This window comes from Neltuma alba, unplaced genomic scaffold, assembly GCF_004799145.2.
Source record: "Neltuma alba isolate B1F8T4 unplaced genomic scaffold, ASM479914v2 tig00001359_pilon, whole genome shotgun sequence".
NCBI classification, from domain to species: domain Eukaryota; kingdom Viridiplantae; phylum Streptophyta; class Magnoliopsida; order Fabales; family Fabaceae; genus Neltuma; species Neltuma alba.
The window spans coordinates 57196-77770 of NW_021632431.1; the positions used below are offsets into that span (position 1 = coordinate 57196).

The following is a 20575-nucleotide window of genomic DNA, read 5'->3' on the forward strand; positions in this document are numbered from 1 at the left end:
ATATGGTTGCATGCCTGCAAGTTAAGTTAGCATAACCTTATTTTCAATTTTTTAAATAAAATTTATATTTTTATTAAAATAATTGATAATTAAATGTAGAAAATCATCAATATAAAAATAACTTTTTTTAAGCACCAAAATAATTCTGTTTGGAGCTTGTACAAATAGACAAAAGGTCACCAACTCAGGGGCAGTATGGTAAATTCAGGACTGTATAACCTATTCTTAAAATAGTCTTTTCTATTTTCCGGCTTCTCTCACAGCGCAAAAGAAACTTCCCTTAAACCCTCCTCCTTGATCCTCCACATGTGCCTCTCTCTTTTTGGTGTAAGAAACCATGGCCTTCTTTAACACCATCCTCCTCCTCCTCCTCCTCTCACTCTTCCTTCTTCTCCCTGTCCCCTCTCTCTCTTCCCCACTCTCTCTCTCCTCCTCGTCGTCGTCCTCCTCCTCCTCCATTCATGACCTGCTTCGCTCAAAAGGCTTGCCGGCCGGACTCTTGCCCGATGATGTCAAATCCTACAAGTTGTCGGAAAACGGCTTATTGGAGGTTTTTCTCGACGGGCCTTGCTTGACGAAATACGAGAACAGAGTATTCTTTGACAGCGTCGTGAGAGCTAATCTCACGTATGGTAGTCTCATCGGAGTCGAAGGTCTGTCTCAGGAAGAGCTATTTCTATGGCTTCCCGTCAAGGATATCATCGTCGATGACCCCACATCTGGGTTGATACTGTTCGACATTGGGGTCGCTCACAAGCAGCTCTCTCTCTCACTCTTCGAAGATCCGCCTCACTGCAAGCCCCAAGGTAATTCGGATCAAACCAGCTAGCTAGCTCCTTCTAATTCTCCGGATCGGTTTTTAATTCTTGTGATGAAGTGAGATCTGTTTCTTGATGTAATTGAGCTTGCTTTGCTTTTTTGATCTTTCTTCTTGTTTTGTTTTTTCTGTTTTGCTTGTCTGTTTGGTTCATTTATCTTTATTTGCTTTTCTGAGTTTGGGGACACATCACGTGGCGCTTTGTATTTTGATGATTATTTTGTGTTGTTTGTGTGTACGAAACAACTTTTTGAAGGGCGTTATGGCCTGTTCTGATGTCTGAGTGCTTCAGTAAATTCATGATTCTGTTTCTGAAACAAAATTGCATACAAACAATAATAGTTCATTTGCTCATAATATCTACCCCTCTGGATCGCTTTCCCACCCAATTCTTCTGTTCTACTCTCAAAAATATTAACAAAACAGGATGACAGAAAATGTGTGTGTGAGAGTAGGGGAGAGGGAGAGAGATTCAGTAGGACTTTTTCATCTTCAGATTTCAATAATTATTCTGCAAAATCATACGGAGCACAGTTTCTTCATTTCAATGATCTTTTTCCAGGTACTGGTGCGTGTCAGAGAATTTTTGTACTTGAAACATCTGATTTGGATGCGATCTTGTTAGAATTTTTCACACTTACTGTTAGTGGAAAGAGGGGTGTTTAAAAATTTTCAAGGACGATGGGTTCAAAATAAGAGAGGGTTAAGTTAATTGGTTGATATATATGGTTGTTTCTTTCATTCGCCATGTTCTTCAACTTTTGGCCTGCACTTCTCGGAGGCATGTCAGATCAGAGAAAAGCCACACTCCTTTTTCTCAGTGATCCTTTTCTTTGTGGTCGTAATGTTTGAGGTTGAGGCTAATTCTGATTCTGTGGGCTGTGCAGGTGGTTTGAAACTGAAGAAGCATGTGAGGAAGGAGAGAGGATTCGAGGCTATGAGATAGAAAACAAATAAAGAAAAAACAGAGAGATGCCACCCTGTTTTCAACAGGGCTTTCCTTATTATTGTATTTTTCTCTGTCATCATGTTCATATTTATATATATAAATATATAAATGTTTTTATATGATCTTAATTAGCTCTGCAATTATAGTCATATGAGTAGGCTTTTCTAGAGTTAGAGAGGTTTGTTTGGTGAGAGGGAGAGGGAGAGATTGTAAAGAAAAGAATTGGTGGGGAAGATGATGAAGAACCTGGGAATTGAATCTGCTTTGTCATAATCATCAAATTTATAACTTCTAAATCTTCCAACTTTTTTTCTTTTGCTTGTTCCCTTGTTCTTGTTCTGGTCTGATGTGTTGGAACTTTGAAGATAACAAGTGCCAAAGCAAGGGATCAAAATCCAGCTGGGTTATATATTTATATATATGTTTAGACTAAATTAAGCAATGATTAAGGCTGCTTGGGAAAATGGAAGAAGAGTGATATTAGGAATCTGCTGATTAATTAATTGTCTTTCTTTTCAATTATTTTTCCACTTTTAAAGGCATATTAATTATTGGCATTTGCAAATTGATGTCTTGTTCTTTGCTTTGTCTTGTGCCAATGAATAGTAATTGGAATAAGCTGATGAGTTGGATTCCCTTTCTTTCTTTCTTTTTTTTTTTTTTTTTTTTTGACCTTGTATTATAAGACTTTGTGATTCTTGAAAGCACAAGTGGAAAGTGAATTATTGGCAAACTTGGTTAATTATTTCAAAAGCATCCTATATTTTCTTAGATGGATTTTTTTACTGTTATTTTTTCCCTTTTTTAAATTAAAATATATTTTTAAAAAATTTTCATTATAAAAAAAATGCGAAGGAACTATTTTATTTTATTTTTTTATGCTTAAGGGCCAATTTTATGTACAGAAAAGTAAAATAGTGCACTAATAATACATCAACAAATAAGGAAATAATGCCCACACTTAGCACAAACATGAATTGGAAACTAAAATTATTAGTTATAATTATTCCCTCTTTTTGGATAACAGTGCTTCTGAACATCTCATTCTAATTACTCCCACCATTTCTTACTATCTTTCATAAAAAATTATTTTCCATGTTTCATAATTTTTGATCCTAAGAATGGTGTGTTAAAATTTTTATTTTTTATTTAAATAATATTTTAAATTTTAAAAATATGATATTATTCAATTTTTTTAACTTCTGTAAAAATTATTTGTGCGCAAGTAACATATAAAAGTATAAAACAGAAGGAAATTACAACTTGCCAGGTCCTCTCAGTCTCAACTCAACTCGGATGGAAAAGAAGGGGGCCCAGTGAAGTGGGGCGTTGCGTTCACGCGGGAAACGTGGGGCCAGTCACGGTTTGAACTGTATGTAGGCCCCACCCGACTGCCTTTTCCTTCTCTTTGACTTTCGTGACTCGCTACTTCACCTTCCTATTTGCCTATTTTTCTATTTGTATTTCGTATAGATATTCCAATATTAAATTATATAAATTAATTTGAAAAAAATACAACTCCCGCTTCTTAATAGAAGACCTTATTTAATTTTTATTTTGGTTCTAGATATAATACCCCAATCCACTTTGTCTCTCATATTTATACATTTTTTTGAAAGTAATCCTTCTAATAATGATAGATCTGGCCAATAAACTTGATTAGCACGGATATTTTAGGAAAGACAACACTTATTTAAGATAAATAACTAACTTAATTTACTTCTTTAATCTCTTCAAATTAGTTAATTAACTCTTATAATTAAGACCAGAGGTAGTAATAAATATAAAAGATAAAGTGAATAGAAATACCATATTTAAAATAAATCAACCCGCAAATCCCAACTAATTCTTACGTGAAAAACTCGAGTGAGTAGTAGGAATAAGGTATATAAATGGTTTTTTTTTTTTAGCCAAAGTATATAAATGGTGATTAAATGCATCTCTATATGCATGTATAATAAGATTTTATCTTTTAAGTTGAATGAATGTGATGTCTATAAAATATTCCTACTTATTTAATTATCATCGCCTCCCTTTCAAATATAATGCAATTTTTTATTTTGAAAATCTTTATTTTTTTTGGTCATGTGAGCATTTTACAGAATTATAGGGAAAGTTAATATTTTTTTAACTAAATTCTAATAGAAACGTATCAAATTAAGAGGAGCTTGATAAGTAATCATTGAAAGATTTGCATGAATTAATCTGGAATGTTCTGTCGTGATTATCTTTATACTTCTTTAATTGGGACATAAACCTTCCCTTTTGACTTGTGGCTGTAAATTCCCAATGTTAAATTCTTAATTGACTGAAAAGGGCCCATGCGACAATAATATCAAATTATCAATAATTCAAAGGGTATCATTAGTTGGATTCTTCAATAATTCCGTCAATATTTTAATCATTCACACAGTATTCCATGAAATAAAAAATTAGTAGTAATAATAATTAAATTGATTATCTTTGATAGGGCAATCAAATATCATATATGTGGTCCTAACAAAAACAAAAACGTGAGTTGCTTAGCCAAAAAACAAGATGATAAAAAAAAATTAACGAGAATCATTCGTTTCATTGAGTGCTACAGATAGTTTTGTCCTTTCATTTTTATTTGTTTGTGAAAAGCCACAATCAACATGTCTTTTTCCAATAATAATAGATGCTAATAGACTTCAATTGTAAGCAACAATTTTATGAAATTAACTAAAGAATTAATAAAATGTGTTTTTTTTTTGGGTAGAAAAGGAAAAAGTGGGTCATTTATTGTTTTGAGCAATTGGATATTGCAGGCCGGGACATGTCTCTCGTGTTGTAAATTTCTCAACTACATCATATTAATTACGCAACCTGCCCAAAAAAAAAATGATATGCACTGACACTAGAAATAACAGAAAATACTACCCATAATATTAAACCCAGTTAACTAATTTAAAAAAATTAAGAAAAAATTATTTAATTATAATATTTGTTATATGATTTCTTTAAAATATTTATATATTACCTTCGATTTTTAATATAAGAACTTGTTTGACTTTTATTTTGGTTCTAGATATAAAACATTAATTCACTTTGTTTCTTATATTCATTCTTTTTTTTTCCTAAGACAGTTATTGCAATAATAGTAGTTCTAACCAATACACTTGATTAGTAAGGATATTTTAGGAAATATAAACCTATTTATCACAAATAACTAACTTAACTAGTTTTCTTGATCTACTCAAATTAGTCGACTAGCTTTTATATTAAAAACCAGAAATAGTATATCATTAGATTATATATCAGTTTATAAAACAGGCAAATTAGTTTAGAGAAAAAAGATAAATATAATACTTTAAAGTAATTTATTTACCTTTGTTAATTTTTTTAAATTAGTCAACTAGATCGTATATAAAAAACTAAAATGTAGTGTGGATAGCCAGTAGAGGTTAACTTAATTAGTAAAAATTTGGTTTATAACACATAAAATTATGAGTTTAAAATTCCGCTGCCAGTATAATTTAGCTCTTTCATGATTATAAATTAATAAATTAACTTTAGGAATCATTCTTTTAATTATAAATGTTTATTATCTTCTCTCAGTTGCATTGTTAATTTTTCGTTACTCTCTTCTGATCATCAATCGCTATAGATTTTGACTTTTATCACACAACTAGCACATATTGATAGCTCGTCCGAAGGGGCAATTGCAATCATCATTTAGGATATCCTTGTTTTTTTGAAAATAATTTTCTAGTTTAGATACTGTAGCTATTAATAATCCTTCTTCTGCTCTTTTTTCTATTCTTATTTTTTGTTGCTTCTCTTTAGTGATCAACTTCTTTAGTGATAAACGGTTCTTAATATAAGAGTTAGTTCACTAATCTGAGTAGATTAAGAAAACTAATTAAGTTAGTTATTTGTAATAAATGTGTGTTGTCTGTCATAAAATCTCATTGCTGATCAAGTATACTAGCTAAAACTATTATTAGTAAAAAGACTACCCTGAAAAAAAAGATAAATATGAGAGATAAAATAGATTGAAATCTTATATTTAAGATCAAAATAAAAGAAAAAAAAACCTTTTATTAAAAACAGGAAGTAATATATATATAATGTCATGTTTTTCTTTTTAATGTCATTTGATTATTTATAGCTTTCACCATTGCCCTACTTACTTATCTAGAGAACACAGAACATACACAATGTTCAACTTGTTTGGATGGGCGGTTGGTGGGCCAAAAAGAGCTTATCATCAGCTTAAGCCCGTTTGTAGAATTCGAGGGTGTTTGGGAGAGCTTTTAGGCTATTCCACTTCAGTACCAAAAGGCAGATCACACCGTGTGTTCTGATAAGCTACATGGGAGGAGCTTTTTAAAATTGAATTGTGCTTATATTGGATCGTTACGAAAATAATTTTTTTGTCGGATGGTCATTTTTTCCTTCGTCCAATTATCTGCTCATTTATTCCTGTCTCCTCATTCGTAAAACTCGGACCTTTGATGCTAGAGAGAAGAGGTTGTGCCATTGACTCCGTCGCTCCTCTGCCATCATTTCCGTTCGTTGGCCGGCATGAGGTGAGTCTTGTGTTGGGTCTGGTGGGTGAATCATCTTTGCGTGTTTCACTAATCGTCCAAAGCTGTTCGCACATTGGATTTGAAGACTCCCCTGGAAGTTGTGGCAGCCGATGTTTGAGCATTGGGGGTGAGTTGTCCGTGTTATATCTCGGCCAAAGAGTACAATACAAAGGCCGATCTACCTTTCTCAGGCTCTGTTGTTGCGGATCCGGTACATACCATACAGAATCTCTGTTGTTTCCTTTCTCTTTTCGTCTACCTTTCTCTGGTTGTATGTAATGGGCGAACTGTAGATTTTTAGTGGAGTTGAGTTGATGTAAATGTTGTGAATTTATCCGAGCTTGGTTTTGTCTAGTTAAGCTAGCTGGTACCGCAAACTCGCGAAAGGTAGTTCCTTCTCTGCAGAGTTAAAGAACAACCATGAGGCCGATTTTGATGTTAATTCGATTGCATGTAATGGGTTCAAGTATGGATTTTGCTGTTAGAAACTGAACTTGTTGAGATTTTTAGTGGATTTTGCTGTTACGATTGTCTGTAAACAGCCGTATTTTTTTTTATGTTATCCCGTGTTTTTTTCTTCCAACACCTATTTCGGCCATAGAGGGGAGAAAATTTTTTCGAAAAAAAGAAGAAGAAGTGATATATATGGGAGGAGTGTATAAGTCGGTTGATAGCAACACAAAGAATATAGAATGAGCACGTAACAGGAAAAAAAAAGAAAAAAAGAAGGATAGTATGAGCAACTGTTGGTCATTAAAAAATTGGAATTATCCATGAGAGATGCAAACCTAAAGCTAGTAAAGAAACCAGTGATGTTGCTTCAATGAGAGACGAAAAATGCAATAGGAAATGAAAAGAAATTTAGACAGAGCCGAAGTAATAAACCTGCAAGAAGATTTCTCTAAAGTTTATATTTAAAATATTTCTTATGATTTCTCCAAAATTTTCAAATTTAATTTACTCCTTAAATTTCACTTCTTCATTATATTATCTCAATTCATTTTTTTTTCATGTTTCACTTTATATTTAAAAATTTAATTTACTCATTAGTTTGACCTCTTCATATTAAATTATTTCAATTTTATTGTATTATGTGAATCATTTTTTTAATCAGGTTTCATTATTTATTAAAACTCATACTCATTTTGGTCATTATACAACTAAATTTACTTTTACTCAATCATAATCAAGATAACTTTATACTAATCTTATTTTTACAAACCAACTTTTTATAAATTCCAATCTAAACACAATTTAACTTATCCAATTTAATTTTTATTCAATTTTATTTTTTTAAAAGTCAAATTAATAATAAACTATTTTTTTAATCGCTAATCTAAACGGACCCATAAAGTTCACTTCAGTCAAAGTGTTCTACTACAGCGAGGTGCAACGTGCATGACAAAAGAAACTGAAACGTGGAAACAATCGCCGATGCCACGTTTTCTTTTATTCTGCATATTACTGAGTTTTGTTGATTTTATAAATATGTAAAAATCAGAAAAAATTCTTTAAAAAAATAGGAACTCAGAATCCCAAAACAGTTTTCTTTTCTACATTTTTAATAACAATTGATTACATATTCTAAAGAGTAAATAAGAGGCATTTTTATTGTTTTTTCCTTCGAATTTTAAAGTCCCAATCTAGGATCTCATAAAATTTTAAAATTTTATAGCACTCTCTATCAAATATCATTTTTCTGGCTCTTTATATATCATTTTCCTCCTTTATTTTTGACAAAAAAAATCTCCATATTGAATTCAATTTTTATTTCATAAAACTAAACACTTACACACGCACACACAGCCAGAGGCGATATTTTTCTTAGTGTTCCTGCCAAAATATAGGTTGCCTGGTTATCAGGTGGCTAAAGTGGCTGTAATTAAACCAAAAATCAGTATTTGTCGTTGAAGAAAATTACAAGGCAAAATAGCAGTAAACTGTAAAAATATGCAGCGGTCTTTATGAATCTAAGGGCTCGTTTGGGATCACGTTTGGGCCTCCAAACAAACGTGCATTCCCATCTGACTTTTAACAGGCTGTGTTTTTCAACATGTTTGGATTCACGTTAGGCCAATCTGACTCCTGAGGTGTAGATGGACTTCCGGGAGAAGCTATTTTTTGGTGCTTTTTTTTGGATGCTGTTGGGCGTTGAGAAAACCGTTAGAATTTTTATTAGGATGTTAAAATTTTTTACCTACCTGACCCTGTATGATTCTTCTCTCACCTCAGCAAAGAAAAATGACGCACACACACACATAATCTGTTTTGAAACACGATATGAAGCTAAACGGGAGCTTCGCGACGTCTTCTGCCATATCCTCGCCGTGCGCCTGTCGTCTCCCGTCATGTCTCTGCCATCTCATCAGTTCTGGTTCTTGTGTGGGAGTGGGTGGACTGTGGTCTTCTTCATCTTCTAGTTCGTTCGCTTGCTCTTCTTCTTCCTCTATTCGGTTGCAAGCCAGCGTCACCGTCTGTTGTTGCCACCGCGCGGATCACGTCTGCTCTTGATCTACACTGGTTAGAGTCTCGTTTGTTCACCTGGTAAGAGATTAGTGTTTTTGGTCCCAGATCTGCTCGTCTTTGATGCTTGTTCTTGGCTGCCATTGCTAGAATTTTTTGGACCCATAGCTGTTATTGATTTAGGAGTGTTGATTTGATGTTCTTGCTCTTGATCTGATGTTCTTTCAATTAATGTGTCCTAGCTGTTGAACTGGGTAGGATCGTAAGAGGAAGAATGACTACCCTTTTCCTGTTTCTTCCATAGCTATTAAATGAAGGAGGTTCTGCGGTTTTTTGGCTTTGTGTCTTTAGTCTGTCTTTCCTGTTAATTATTTGCGACAAGCTCGGACTGGTTGGCGCATTTTATTTTAAAATTTGAAGATCTGTGTTTCGTGGTTAGTATGATTGGCCTGGTGTTGAATCATCAACTTATAATGATATGAAAGAACCAAGAAGAGAAGAGAGAGAGAGAGAGAGAGGAGTAACCTGGTGAGTATGATTAATTAAATATTTTATTATTTTTCAATTTCCTTCTAATAATAACTTAAATTTTTTTATTTTTAATAATTTTATTTTCAATACTTTTGTTAAAATGGTCACATTATATATATAATTTCTTTATAACAATAAATTAAATTTTCTTATTTTTAATGATTTTATTTTCATTACTTCATTTAAAATGGTCACATTATATATATAATTTCTTTCTAATAATAAATTAAATTTCTTTACTTTTAATAATTTTTATTTTTTTTACTTCTTGAAAAATAGTCACATTATATATATATATATATATATCCAATATTAGATATGTACTATTTAATAAAATTCATGTTCTTTAAGTCATTTTACATCCAAACAAGTTTCAGCTTCTCAAACTAACTTTTTTTTCAAAACCCAATCCAAACATAAATCACATTACCCTATCTGATTTTTACTCAATCTGACTTCTGTAAAAGTCAGATTGGAAAAAAGTTACTTCTGCCACCGCTATCCCAAACACACCCTAAGATTTTTTCCTAGATTTTCGTTGCAAATTAAAGGATATGAAATAAATATCAAAATGTCACATATATATGTTAATACTAAATCAAAAAATATCATACAGTAATACTTACAAATTAAAAAATTGATAGAAAAACTCTATGCAATTTATTTTCAATTAATTATCTTTAAAACAAAAATATTATATTTAGTTGAAAATATGTCGGACGTAATTGAAATATAATTACAACTATTGAAAATGAGTTGCACACATTCAATTCAAACTCTTCAAAAAAAAAAACTTTTTAATTAGAGATTCTGTAACAAATTTTCCTATAAAAATATGTTAGATAATAAAATATATTATTTATAATTAATAAGTTGTTGGTTAATATGGTAAGTTTTTTTAAATTTGAATCTCAGAAAGCACACTTGTTAAGAGAATTTTAATCTTAATACTCTAACAATCTTATAAAAATTAGTCTCAAATTTAAAGTGGTTTGAGATAAATTCTGAGTTATAAAAAAATGTTATTTATATATATTTATAAAATTAATTGATAAAATTCAGTATCAGTATCAGTAATATACAGAATAAAAGAAACGTCTCCGCGTTTTAGCGTCTTTTATTCGGTATATTTATTTTTGACTGTGCATATTACCCTTCGCAGCACGGCACGGGAACACTGTCACTTTGGTTGCATACGTGGCGCCATCTGACAGAAATAATCCAACGGTGCCTCATCCATCACGCGTCGTCGGAATCAAATCATCACTATTATCTCACATTTTTCGGTTAAAATGATCTGATCTTATCTTAAATCCTGTGGGCCTACTTCTTCTCCGCTAAGCAAGGACCTGAAGGGCCGAAGCCATTCTGATTCCTCTACGGTTACCTCCCCGGTTTTGCTGATTTTGTATTTTTTCACGGCTGATCGGAGACAGTATGGGAGGAGGAGGTGCGATGAGGACTGCCATGAAGGTCGCCGGTCTCGGCGCCGCCAACGCCAGTCTCCGGGGCGTGTCGATGACGCCTGTAGCCGAACAATCGGTGATGAAGGCGTCGCGTCCTACGTCCGCCGGCGTGTCATCGCAGGGAGTGAAAGCTGCGACAGCTGAAGTGGCGGCGCCGGTACACACAGCGGCATCCTGGGAGGCGGATGATTGGGAATTCGCTGACAGTGAACTGGTTATGGAGGCCGGGGAGCCGATGCCTAGGGTTGTGTTCAATGCTGTGCCCTCGTTTCAGGAGGCTAAGGCCGCGACAACAGAATTGAAAGAAGCTGTTGATCAGTATGTGAACTTCTATACAGCTATGGTCGAAATTTTGGTTTTTCTCCTTTTATTTCGGAGACTAGCATTTAATTTGAGAAAAATAATAAATTGGACAACTTTAACTATTTGTGATTCAAAATTATAACATACTAGGTGGAGCTGTTTATTCTGATTTGTTAAGTTGCATTTTCTGATTCGTTTGTGTTAACTTTCACGAGTATAGGCTCTTTCCCTTGTAGAGTCTTCCTCTTTTATTTTGGTTTTTCTAATTTCCAGCTTTGGCCTTTTCTGATTATTGCAATTATGTTCTTTGGTAAAATCTGTTTTGAAGGCCACGCATCAATAATTTTGTGCAAGATGCTTTAAATTTTATCCAAGTGCGAAGAATGCCCAATAGGAAGAATGATGTGCCGCTTAGTCACCCTTATCAAAATCTTCCCCTTATTTTATTCTTGTCTTTGGAGAAAATTTTATCTTTAGTTTGGTTAACCAAATGGCCACTTAATGAAGTTTGAGTGGTATGTCATGGTAATAAATACTTGTTTTTCCTTTAAACTCTCTTCCTATGGCAATGTTATGAGAAAGTATATATAGTTTTATATCAGTCAAAACTAGTGCTCTGCTTAGTTTACGTGCTTTGTGCTAATGATGATTGATTTGAGCCTATCCAAGCAGATTGAGAAGTGGAGTGGTTCAAAAGTTAAGCTGGGAAGTAGGTTCTTCAAATTTATGATCATCTTATTGTATACTCCGCAGTCATTGTGTATTAACTGTCTCTTTATTTTGTCTGTGCTCTCCATAATGTGATGAAATCTTCTGTAATTTAAGTTTCCAAAAAAGCAAATAAATATATCCATGCGCTGCTGTCTCCTGTGGCTCTCTCTCTCTTTCTATGGGTGTGTGGATGTGTATTGTTGGTTGCACTTAAGAGGATTTCCACTTAAATGTTTATGAAATCCTCTCTATTCTAAGATTCTTTTGTTGTTGAATATTTTAGGATATACCTGTCTTCTAGTTCTTCTTGCTCTGCCGACAAACATGAGATTTCCTCTGATGGTAGTCAAGTCTCTGTTAAGTCTCCTCATTCAGAGCTGGAGATTAAATCTTGTGAATCTGAACTCATCCCAAAGCATGCCCTTCAAGCTTTTCAATTTCTGAGCACTAGTTCTGAGGCCCAGGTAAGTAATAATATAGTGATTGCTTCGTCTCAACATGAGAATCAATGCATAACTGGAAATTCATCAGCAATCCAATTCCAAAGAGGTTACTGATTTCATGCTTGGAACTTGTGATTGACTGAATCAATCTGGCTGTCTTTGGCTTTATCCAGACTGTTGTGGCTTCTATTGTTTCCGACCCGAATGTATGGAGTGCGATAATGCAGAATTCTATGCTGAATGATTTCGTTCAATCACAGGAGAGAGGTAGCTATCACTAAAGGGGTTTGCCCTTGCGATTTCCATTACTCTACTGATCTTGTATAACTAATTCTAGTACCAAATACTTCTGCAGGTATTGGCTTTGAACCAGAGAAGTCTTCCATAAAGCTGGAAGAGTTGCCTGATTCTGACGATGAAACTAGTAGCCCAGGAAAGGGTTTCCTTCATGGTTTCAATGATTTAATGCAGAATGTTAAGCTCACAGTAGCTGAAATGATAGGCAGCGTCTCAAGTTACTTTCACAACTTATTTGGGTTTTTATCACCTGAGAAGGCGGGTTCTGATGGTGCTGAAAAGTCAAACACAATCTTTTTAGATCATGTTACTATGAAAGGAACTTTCATGGGATTGGCTGTGCTGGTTGCCATGGTGGTTCTGTTTAAGCGAGCTTGAACCCCCCCTTTCGGGCAGCAGTGCAAATTTGTCGAACTTTCGTGTCTGGAGATTGACTCGATCAGGTTTACCTTTTGGTCCAAATGGCTTTCCTATCTTAGCATTTAGTTGTATGTAAGATGCGTATGAAGTGGATTTTACTTGTCTAAGATGGAATTTGCTATGCGAAATTCCTTGTGATTATTGGTATGCTTGGGGTTTAGAAGTGATGTGTTTTGTAGAACATTGGCTTTACTTTGAGTCTCCCGTCAGGATTCTATTCGTCCGTCAAGTTAAATGACAAAACCAATCCTTTGGATTGAAGTGTTGTTTATGGGTTTGTTTGGATTCATGATCAATTAGTAAAACGGAAGTTATGACTAAACTTTTCTCATATATATATTTATCTTGATTAAAAAACTGCTTATAAATAAGTCATTCCGATCCTGGTGTTCAACCTCGAAATGAAACGGTGAACAGTCACTGATGAATGGGGAAATTATTTAATGGTCTGCCAAAAGTCCCATAAACAAATCAATTTGAGAAGAGGAGTTTTTGAGGGAATCTTAGGTCAGCCTTTCTATTCCCAGCAAAATATTGGAGCCGCTAAACGTGAAATCCGATTATACTTTACTCGTGTGGAGGTAAAAATGATCTAATTTTGTAATAATCAATGTGTCAATTAACAGCAGTGCTTAGGCATTGTAGACTCTCCGATGTTCGTAAAGCAAACGAATTTATTTATTTATTTTGATATTTCATGAGATAAAATTTTCTTCACATTTATTTCATAGAGCTTAAATTTACTTAAATAAGTTAATTCAATAAACATTTATCAAACGGTGACGTCATAAACAGAAAACTACCTCTATCGACATTAAAATGTTAGAAGTCTTTGAGGGAGGGTATGTTAGTAATTATATTTCTTACCTAAAACTCCTTTGATTCTTCCTCTCGGTTTTCGAAAGAATATGTGATTGGTACATGCATATATAATACTTTTCTAGTTCTGTTTATAAGCCATTTTTAACATGTTTTACATAGATAATTTTTTTTTAAAATTTTATTAGCTCTCATTTAAAATTTAATAATTTTCTAATTTTATCCCTATTTAATATATAAAAGCAACACAATAATAAATGAAAGGTAAAATTATACATTCATATAAAAAATTTCTCTCAGTGCCATGTGAAATACTAAAATATGTCTTCTTTTCTCTATCCCATAAATAAGACCAAATGAACATAATACTAGGAGACCCCAAATTGTAGAATGTGGCTTTTGCCATTGTGACAAGATGCAACTAGCAACCTTACAAATTCCTAAAGATATGTAGAGTGTACGCATGATTTGCATATCTTAGAATTAATTTGAATAGTTTTTTTAAATAATAAATTTAAAACCACCAAAATTCAATATGGTCAATTAATTTAAACATATACAACATCCTGCTCTTAATATAAGAATTTGTTTGATTTTTATTTTGGTCATAAATATAGACCGCAATCCATTTTGTTTATCATATTTATCTATTTTTTTTCAAGGTAATCCTTATAATAATGATAGTTCTATCTAATACACTTGATTAACAAGATATTTTAGAAAAGACAATACCTATTTATTATAAATAACTAACTTAATTAGTGTTTTTAATCTATTCAAATTAATTAACTGGCTTTTATATTAAGGACCGGAGGCAGCATACACACACATATATCCCGCATGCCTTTTACTCAAATGAGTAAGGAACTCATATGATTCTTATGAGCACGTTATCTCCATAATCAAAGAAACAGTTTAAGACGTGAGTCAAATATATCCGGTTGCAAGAAGCCGACATTGCCGTATTTATCTTACAGTTCAAATAAAAGCATATATTCAAGGGTTAAGGTGCACCCAGTACCCCCAAGTATTTTGTCAGGTGCACCCAGTGGCCTAAAGTAATTTATGATGTAATTTTACCCTCAAAGTAATTAAAATGGTGCACCGGTATTCCATACTAACAGATCTGTTAGTTTGACCGTTAAATTGATGAGTCAGCACAAGTTTGACCAGAAAATCTGACGTGGCATGTCTAATAAGCAGGTGATGTGGAATTTTTTCGGGGTTAAGGTGCATCCAGCACCCCCAAGTATTTTTCCAGGTACACCCAGTGGCCTAAAGTAATTTATGGTGCAATTTTGCCCTCAAAGTAATTAAAATGGTGCACCGATATCCCATGCTAACAGATCTGTTACTTTGACTGTGAAATTGATGAGTCAGCACAAGTTTGACTAAAATAATTTGACCTAGCATGTCTAATAAGCAGGTGACATGGCTTTTCTTGTTAGTTCCATTGTTTTGTTTGAATATTACTCCTCTGGTCTTATTTATAAGGCACTTCTAGCATGTTTCACACAGACTAAGGAAAACCCTAAATTTCATTAACTCTTATTTAAATTTTAATAACTTTCCAACTTTATCCCTATTTAATATACATTATACCTCATATAAACAAAATCAATACAATAATAAATGAGGTGTAAATTTGTACATCCATACAAAAAATTTCTCTCAATGCCTTATAAATAGGACCAAAAAATATCTTTTCTCTCTACCCTATAAGTAGGACTAGAGGAGTATCTTTGAAAAAATTTCTTACTCTGAAAAAAATTCCAAGAGCTAAAGAGAGCATTTACTGAACAGAGAAAACAAAGCAGTGGCAGACGAAAAAAATTCCACATCACCTGCTTATTAGACATGCCAGGTCAGATTATTTTGGTCAAACTTGTGCTGACTCATCAATTTCACAGTCAAAGTAAGAGATCTGTTAGCATAGGATATCGGTGTACCATTTTAATTACTTTGAGGACAAAATTGCACCATAAATTACTTTAAGCCACTGGGTGCACCTGGAAAAATACTTGGGGGTGCTGGATGCACCTTAACCCCAAAAAAAATTCCACATCACCTGCTTATTAGACATGCTACGTCAGATTTTCTGGTTAAACTTGTGCTGACTCATCAATTTAACGGTCAAACTAATAGATCTGTTAGCATGGGATACCGGTGCACCATTTTAATTACTTTGAGGGCAAAATTGCACCATAAATTACTTTAGGCCACTGGGTGCACCTGGCAAAATACTTGGGGGTGCTGGGTGCACCTTAACCCTATATTCAATGTGGTACTTGCAAAACTCCTTCATTCTTGTTTGTCTCCATGTTATGTCAAGTACAAACAATTAAGTCACTTTTATAATCCCTCCGTTTCTTATTATAAGAGACAAATAGCTAAATTACGTTGATAAAAAAAAACAGTTAAAATAGTTGAGGACAATTAATGTGTAAAAAGTATAATGTTTTTTCCAACAATACCCCTATTAATAAGGAGAGAGGGTATGAGAGAGAACAATTAAATTATTAAAAAAGAGAAGTGGGAGGGAGAGAGAGTATGAGTAGGAGACAAAATAAATAGGGATAAAATAGGAAATTAATACAAAAAACTAGAGACAAATTTTAAGTGTCTTTTATATATGGGAATATGTCATAAGCATCAAATGTCTCTTATAATAAGTAACAGAGGGAGTAGTTTTTTCTTTTAAGCGTAGAAGCAATAATTTTCAAGAATATTGTTCGGCCAAAATTTATTTTTTCGGCAAAAAAAAAAAAATCGAGAATATTGCAACAGGCTACAATGTTTCAGTTTCAAAAAACGCAGGCTGTGACACCCTTCGACTGAAAAAGAATACCTTCCTACGTAATCTTTACGTCGACCAGCCATTATCTGATCATATACGACATGGAATTAATTTTTTCTGATATATATTTTGCTCTTCTATTTTTTGGTTTATGAAAAAGAAAATGGCTGGAATTTGCTGCATAAATCATAAGAAAACCCAAATTATAGTATCTCCCTGTACGTACGTAATTTGGAGAACCCTTTTTTGTTTTGTAATATATAGAAGCATACAAAACCAGTCATAAACATCAAATCATTGGTTCATATAATTAATGTTGACCTGATCACAGCATCTCAGACGGAACAATTATTTGATTTATAATATCAACATCAAAACTTATTTGCCGGGTCAAATAGGTTTTCTATAATCCATGACAAGAATCTACTTCTAGTGTTTGATCCTTAACTCATAATCTAGTTCTACGATAGTGTTAGAACAATATCCCATAATATTAAACTTATAATATCATCATGGTTCAAAAATCAGAATGGGGAATCTTATATGCAATTTTTTTTTTAATTTGCAAGTTGATATTAAAATATCTGTCATGAACAACATGCCCATCTCTATATAAAGCATTCACTTCTTGCCCATTTGCATACCAACTCAAGAGCTTCTCTTAGAATCTATACTTCCCATCAAACACCTAATTCCCATATGGCTTCCAACTGTCAAAACCGCTGTGTTCTAACTTTGTTGCTCATTCTCACAATCTGGAGTTCTGGGGCAATATCCCGGAAGCTTCAAGAATCATCTCTCGCAGAAAGACATGAGCAATGGATGGCCAAGTATGGGAGAGTCTACAAGGATGGCGCAGAGAAGGAAAAACGCTTTGACATATTCAAGAACAATGTTCAGTTCATTGAGTCCTTCAACTCTAATGGCAACAAACCCTACAAGCTCAGCATCAACCAGTTTGCTGATCAAACCACTGAAGAATTCAGGGCCATTCGTAATGGCTTGAAGAGGTCCCACGAATCACTTAAGCTCATGTCCGTGACAGACACATCGTTCAGGTACGAGAATGTCACTGCTCTTCCTGCTTCTGTGGATTGGAGGCAGAAAGGAGCTGTTACCCCCGTCAAGAATCAAGGCGACTGTGGTAAGATATTAAAAATCATGATTTATTCTTGTTTCAATTTGTCTTCTCTTTTGTTGTGTTTCTCATACTGGTTCATTTCATTGTGATATGATAGTAAACTTATCTATCAACTTTTGTTTACATAAAACCAGGAAGTTGCTGGGCATTTTCAACTGTTGCAGCAACAGAAGGGATTCACCAGTTAACTACAGGAAAATTAGTGTCTCTCTCAGAGCAAGAACTTGTGGACTGTGACACTAAAGGTGAGGACCAAGGTTGTGAGGGTGGCTACATGGAAGATGGATTTGAATTCATCATAAAAAACGGAGGGATTACCACTGAGGAAAACTACCCCTACACAGCATCTGATGGAAAGTGTAACACTAACAAGGAAGCATCCCATGTTGCAGAAATTAAGGGTTATGAGAAAGTTCCTGTTAACAGTGAGGAAGCACTTCAGAAAGCTGTGGCCAACCAGCCTGTGTCTGTATCCATTGATGCCGGAGATGGTTCCTTCCAGTTTTATTCAAGCGGAGTTTTTACTGGAGAATGTGGAACACAGCTGGATCATGGTGTAACCGCGGTTGGTTATGGTGTTACCGATAATGGTACTGAGTATTGGATTGTGAAGAACTCATGGGGAACTGAATGGGGCGAGGAAGGGTACGTGAGGATGAAGAGGAACATAGATGCTAAAGAAGGTTTATGTGGAATTGCCATGGATGCTTCTTATCCAACCGCTTAAAAATTTATATATGCATGCTGGCGTATGAAAGTTTATAAAGTTGTCTTAAATTTGCTTTTCCTACCATGTAATGCAGACATATATTTTACCAACAATGAAATGAAGTACTTTGTGATCTTTTTAGTCCAACTTTTTTGTGTTTGTTAAAAAATAGTTTTAGTCCTTTGACTTTACACAAGACTTCATTTTAGTTCATTAACTTAAAAAGTAAATTTTTAGTCTTTTAACTTTAAAACTGTTAACAAAAAATGATGATATTGAGCTCTTGAGTGTTGATAAAATATTACTCATGCAGTCCTAAATATAAGACCCATTTTGTAGTATAATTATTTAATATGTTAGCATTTATTACTCCTCTGGTTCTAAATATAAGACCCATTTTGTAGTGTGACACCAAATGCACGTGCACACTAACTATATACTCCTACGGTGCTTAATATAAGACCTATTTAATTAATTTGATTAGATTAAGAAAGTTAGGTAAGTTTGTTAATTATAAAAAATATGATATGCTTTTTTCTAAAATACCATAATCATCTTCCTTAATATTTCCTCTCCTTCATCTACTTGATTATGAGTGAGGAAGTATCTATAAGGGTACTTTAAAAAAAATTAATAAATATGAGAAATAAGTCTTATACTTAAGACCAAAATTAATTCAACAATTAGGTTCTATATTAAGGACCGGAGGAGTAGTTTTTATAGTTTTTATATATATATATATATATATATATAGTATTACAGGTAGTCATATATACTATTTATAGAACATGAATAATACAATTCATTTTTAGACTCATGCAAGACATGATCCCATAATCGAAAATTTTTTGAAGGTTTTTCTGACCTGGACTTTTTGAATTTTTAAAGCTTAACAGTTGTAGAAGAAACTATAAGCAACCACTTTTTAATCCATATCATAAAAAAAAAAAATCCATACCATTAAGTAGTTGTATATATGAATTATATTTGGGCGAATATGCTTACTAAAAAAATTATGTGTTTTCAATAAGTCGCATAAATTGAAAATGTGAATATATATGAATATATAATTATAAGACTTTATTTGTACTCTACAAATAAAGTTTTATAATTACGACCGGAAGCGCTGTGTATATATATTTGCCGTTAAGTGATCCTATCAACTGAATTATTGTTTTTGAAAGTAAAAAAACCTGAGCTTTTACTTATCCTTTTCATATCAAAACGATGTTTTAAATGAGCAAAATACGCCATCCTTTTTTTTATTAAAAAATCATATGCATATAGACACACACATATTATTCACATGGGCACGTTACGTCCATAATCAGTTACAAAAATTTAGCATTGGTTTTTTTTTTTTAAGGAGATGTATGGTTTATCAAGTTGCAAGAAGCCAAAATTGTGGTATTTAACTATTTATCGTACGGTTGAAACAAGATCATCATAGTTGCAAAACTGCATAGGTATACTTGTTGTTTGTCTGCATGTTATAGTAAACATAAAACAAGTCACATTTCTAGTTTATTCTTTCATGCGTAGAAGCAATTAATAATATTCAATAATGCAAGGTTTCAGTTTCAAATAATGCAGGATGTGACGCCTTCAACCGAAAAAGATTCCTCTTGCTATCCAATTGTTTGAAAACTAATGGCGTTGGCGATTGATATAAAACCTATTTTACTAATTTAGAAAAATTAAAAAAGTTAAATATATTATTTTAAGTATTTATATTTATTCTTTTTTTCTAAACTAATTTGCTTAAGTTATGAAATACTTGATATATAATCTAAAAATATACGTAAGTCTTTAAAAAGATTATGTAAGAAATATTATAATTAAGTAATTATTTAATTATTTTATTTTTTTTAAAAATAATCAATTGGGTCTTATATTAAGAACTGGAGCTAGTCTAGTATAAAACAAGGAATTTGTGGAAGCGTCACCTAAACAGCAAAATCCAACCAACTTTATATAAAGAGTAACCAGTGGTGATTAGATTATTAAATTAATTTATTTAAAAATGAAGAAAAATTTTAAATGTATTGCTATTTAAAATCATAGTTTATATCTTTAAAAAAATTTAAAAAAATAACATAAAATTTTAAATATGGACAATGTTAAAAAAATATAACTAATACCCTACTTAATTAATT

At 33.0% G+C, this 20575-nt stretch overlaps 3 protein-coding genes across 4 annotated transcripts; all 3 read left to right on the forward strand.

Annotated features, from left to right (window-relative positions):
• Positions 1 to 274: 274 nt before the first annotated feature.
• Positions 275 to 2091, forward strand: LOC114755977 (uncharacterized). The gene is made up of 2 exons (XM_028944888.1): positions 275 to 806; positions 1705 to 2091. Exons 1-2 carry the CDS (start codon positions 338 to 340, stop codon positions 1761 to 1763), a joined length of 528 nt encoding a protein of 175 aa, XP_028800721.1. The 5' UTR covers positions 275 to 337; the 3' UTR covers positions 1764 to 2091.
• Positions 2092 to 6330: 4239 nt separating this feature from the next.
• LOC114755960 (senescence-specific cysteine protease SAG39-like) lies at positions 6331 to 18566 on the forward strand. Of its 2 annotated transcripts, XM_028944865.1 has the most exons (3): positions 6331 to 6335; positions 17235 to 17713; positions 17845 to 18566. In XM_028944865.1, the coding sequence occupies exons 2-3, from the start codon at positions 17269 to 17271 to the stop codon at positions 18435 to 18437; spliced, it is 1038 nt and encodes a 345-aa protein (XP_028800698.1). In that variant the 5' UTR covers positions 6331 to 6335; positions 17235 to 17268; the 3' UTR covers positions 18438 to 18566. The 2 variants fall into 2 exon arrangements, with proteins under 2 accessions (XP_028800698.1, XP_028800688.1); XM_028944855.1 differs by lacking the exon at positions 6331 to 6335 and having other exon boundaries at positions 17202 to 17713.
• Positions 10637 to 13275, forward strand: LOC114755966 (uncharacterized). The gene is made up of 4 exons (XM_028944874.1): positions 10637 to 11097; positions 12077 to 12257; positions 12410 to 12503; positions 12592 to 13275. The coding sequence occupies exons 1-4, from the start codon at positions 10751 to 10753 to the stop codon at positions 12909 to 12911; spliced, it is 942 nt and encodes a 313-aa protein (XP_028800707.1). The 5' UTR covers positions 10637 to 10750; the 3' UTR covers positions 12912 to 13275.
• Positions 18567 to 20575: the final 2009 nt, after the last annotated feature.

Coding starts and splice junctions, on each gene's coding strand:
- LOC114755977 (XM_028944888.1), top strand. CDS start 338: ATGGCCTTCTTTAACACCATCCTCCTCCTCCTCCTCCTCTCACTCTTC. Junction 807..1,704: donor GCCTCACTGCAAGCCCCAAG/GTAATTCGGATC, acceptor TGGGCTGTGCAG/GTGGTTTGAAACTGAAGAAG.
- LOC114755966 (XM_028944874.1), top strand. CDS start 10,751: ATGGGAGGAGGAGGTGCGATGAGGACTGCCATGAAGGTCGCCGGTCTC. Junction 11,098..12,076: donor TTGAAAGAAGCTGTTGATCA/GTATGTGAACTT, acceptor TGAATATTTTAG/GATATACCTGTCTTCTAGTT. Junction 12,258..12,409: donor GCACTAGTTCTGAGGCCCAG/GTAAGTAATAAT, acceptor GGCTTTATCCAG/ACTGTTGTGGCTTCTATTGT.
- LOC114755960 (XM_028944865.1), top strand. CDS start 17,269: ATGGCTTCCAACTGTCAAAACCGCTGTGTTCTAACTTTGTTGCTCATT. Junction 17,714..17,844: donor CAAGAATCAAGGCGACTGTG/GTAAGATATTAA, acceptor ACATAAAACCAG/GAAGTTGCTGGGCATTTTCA.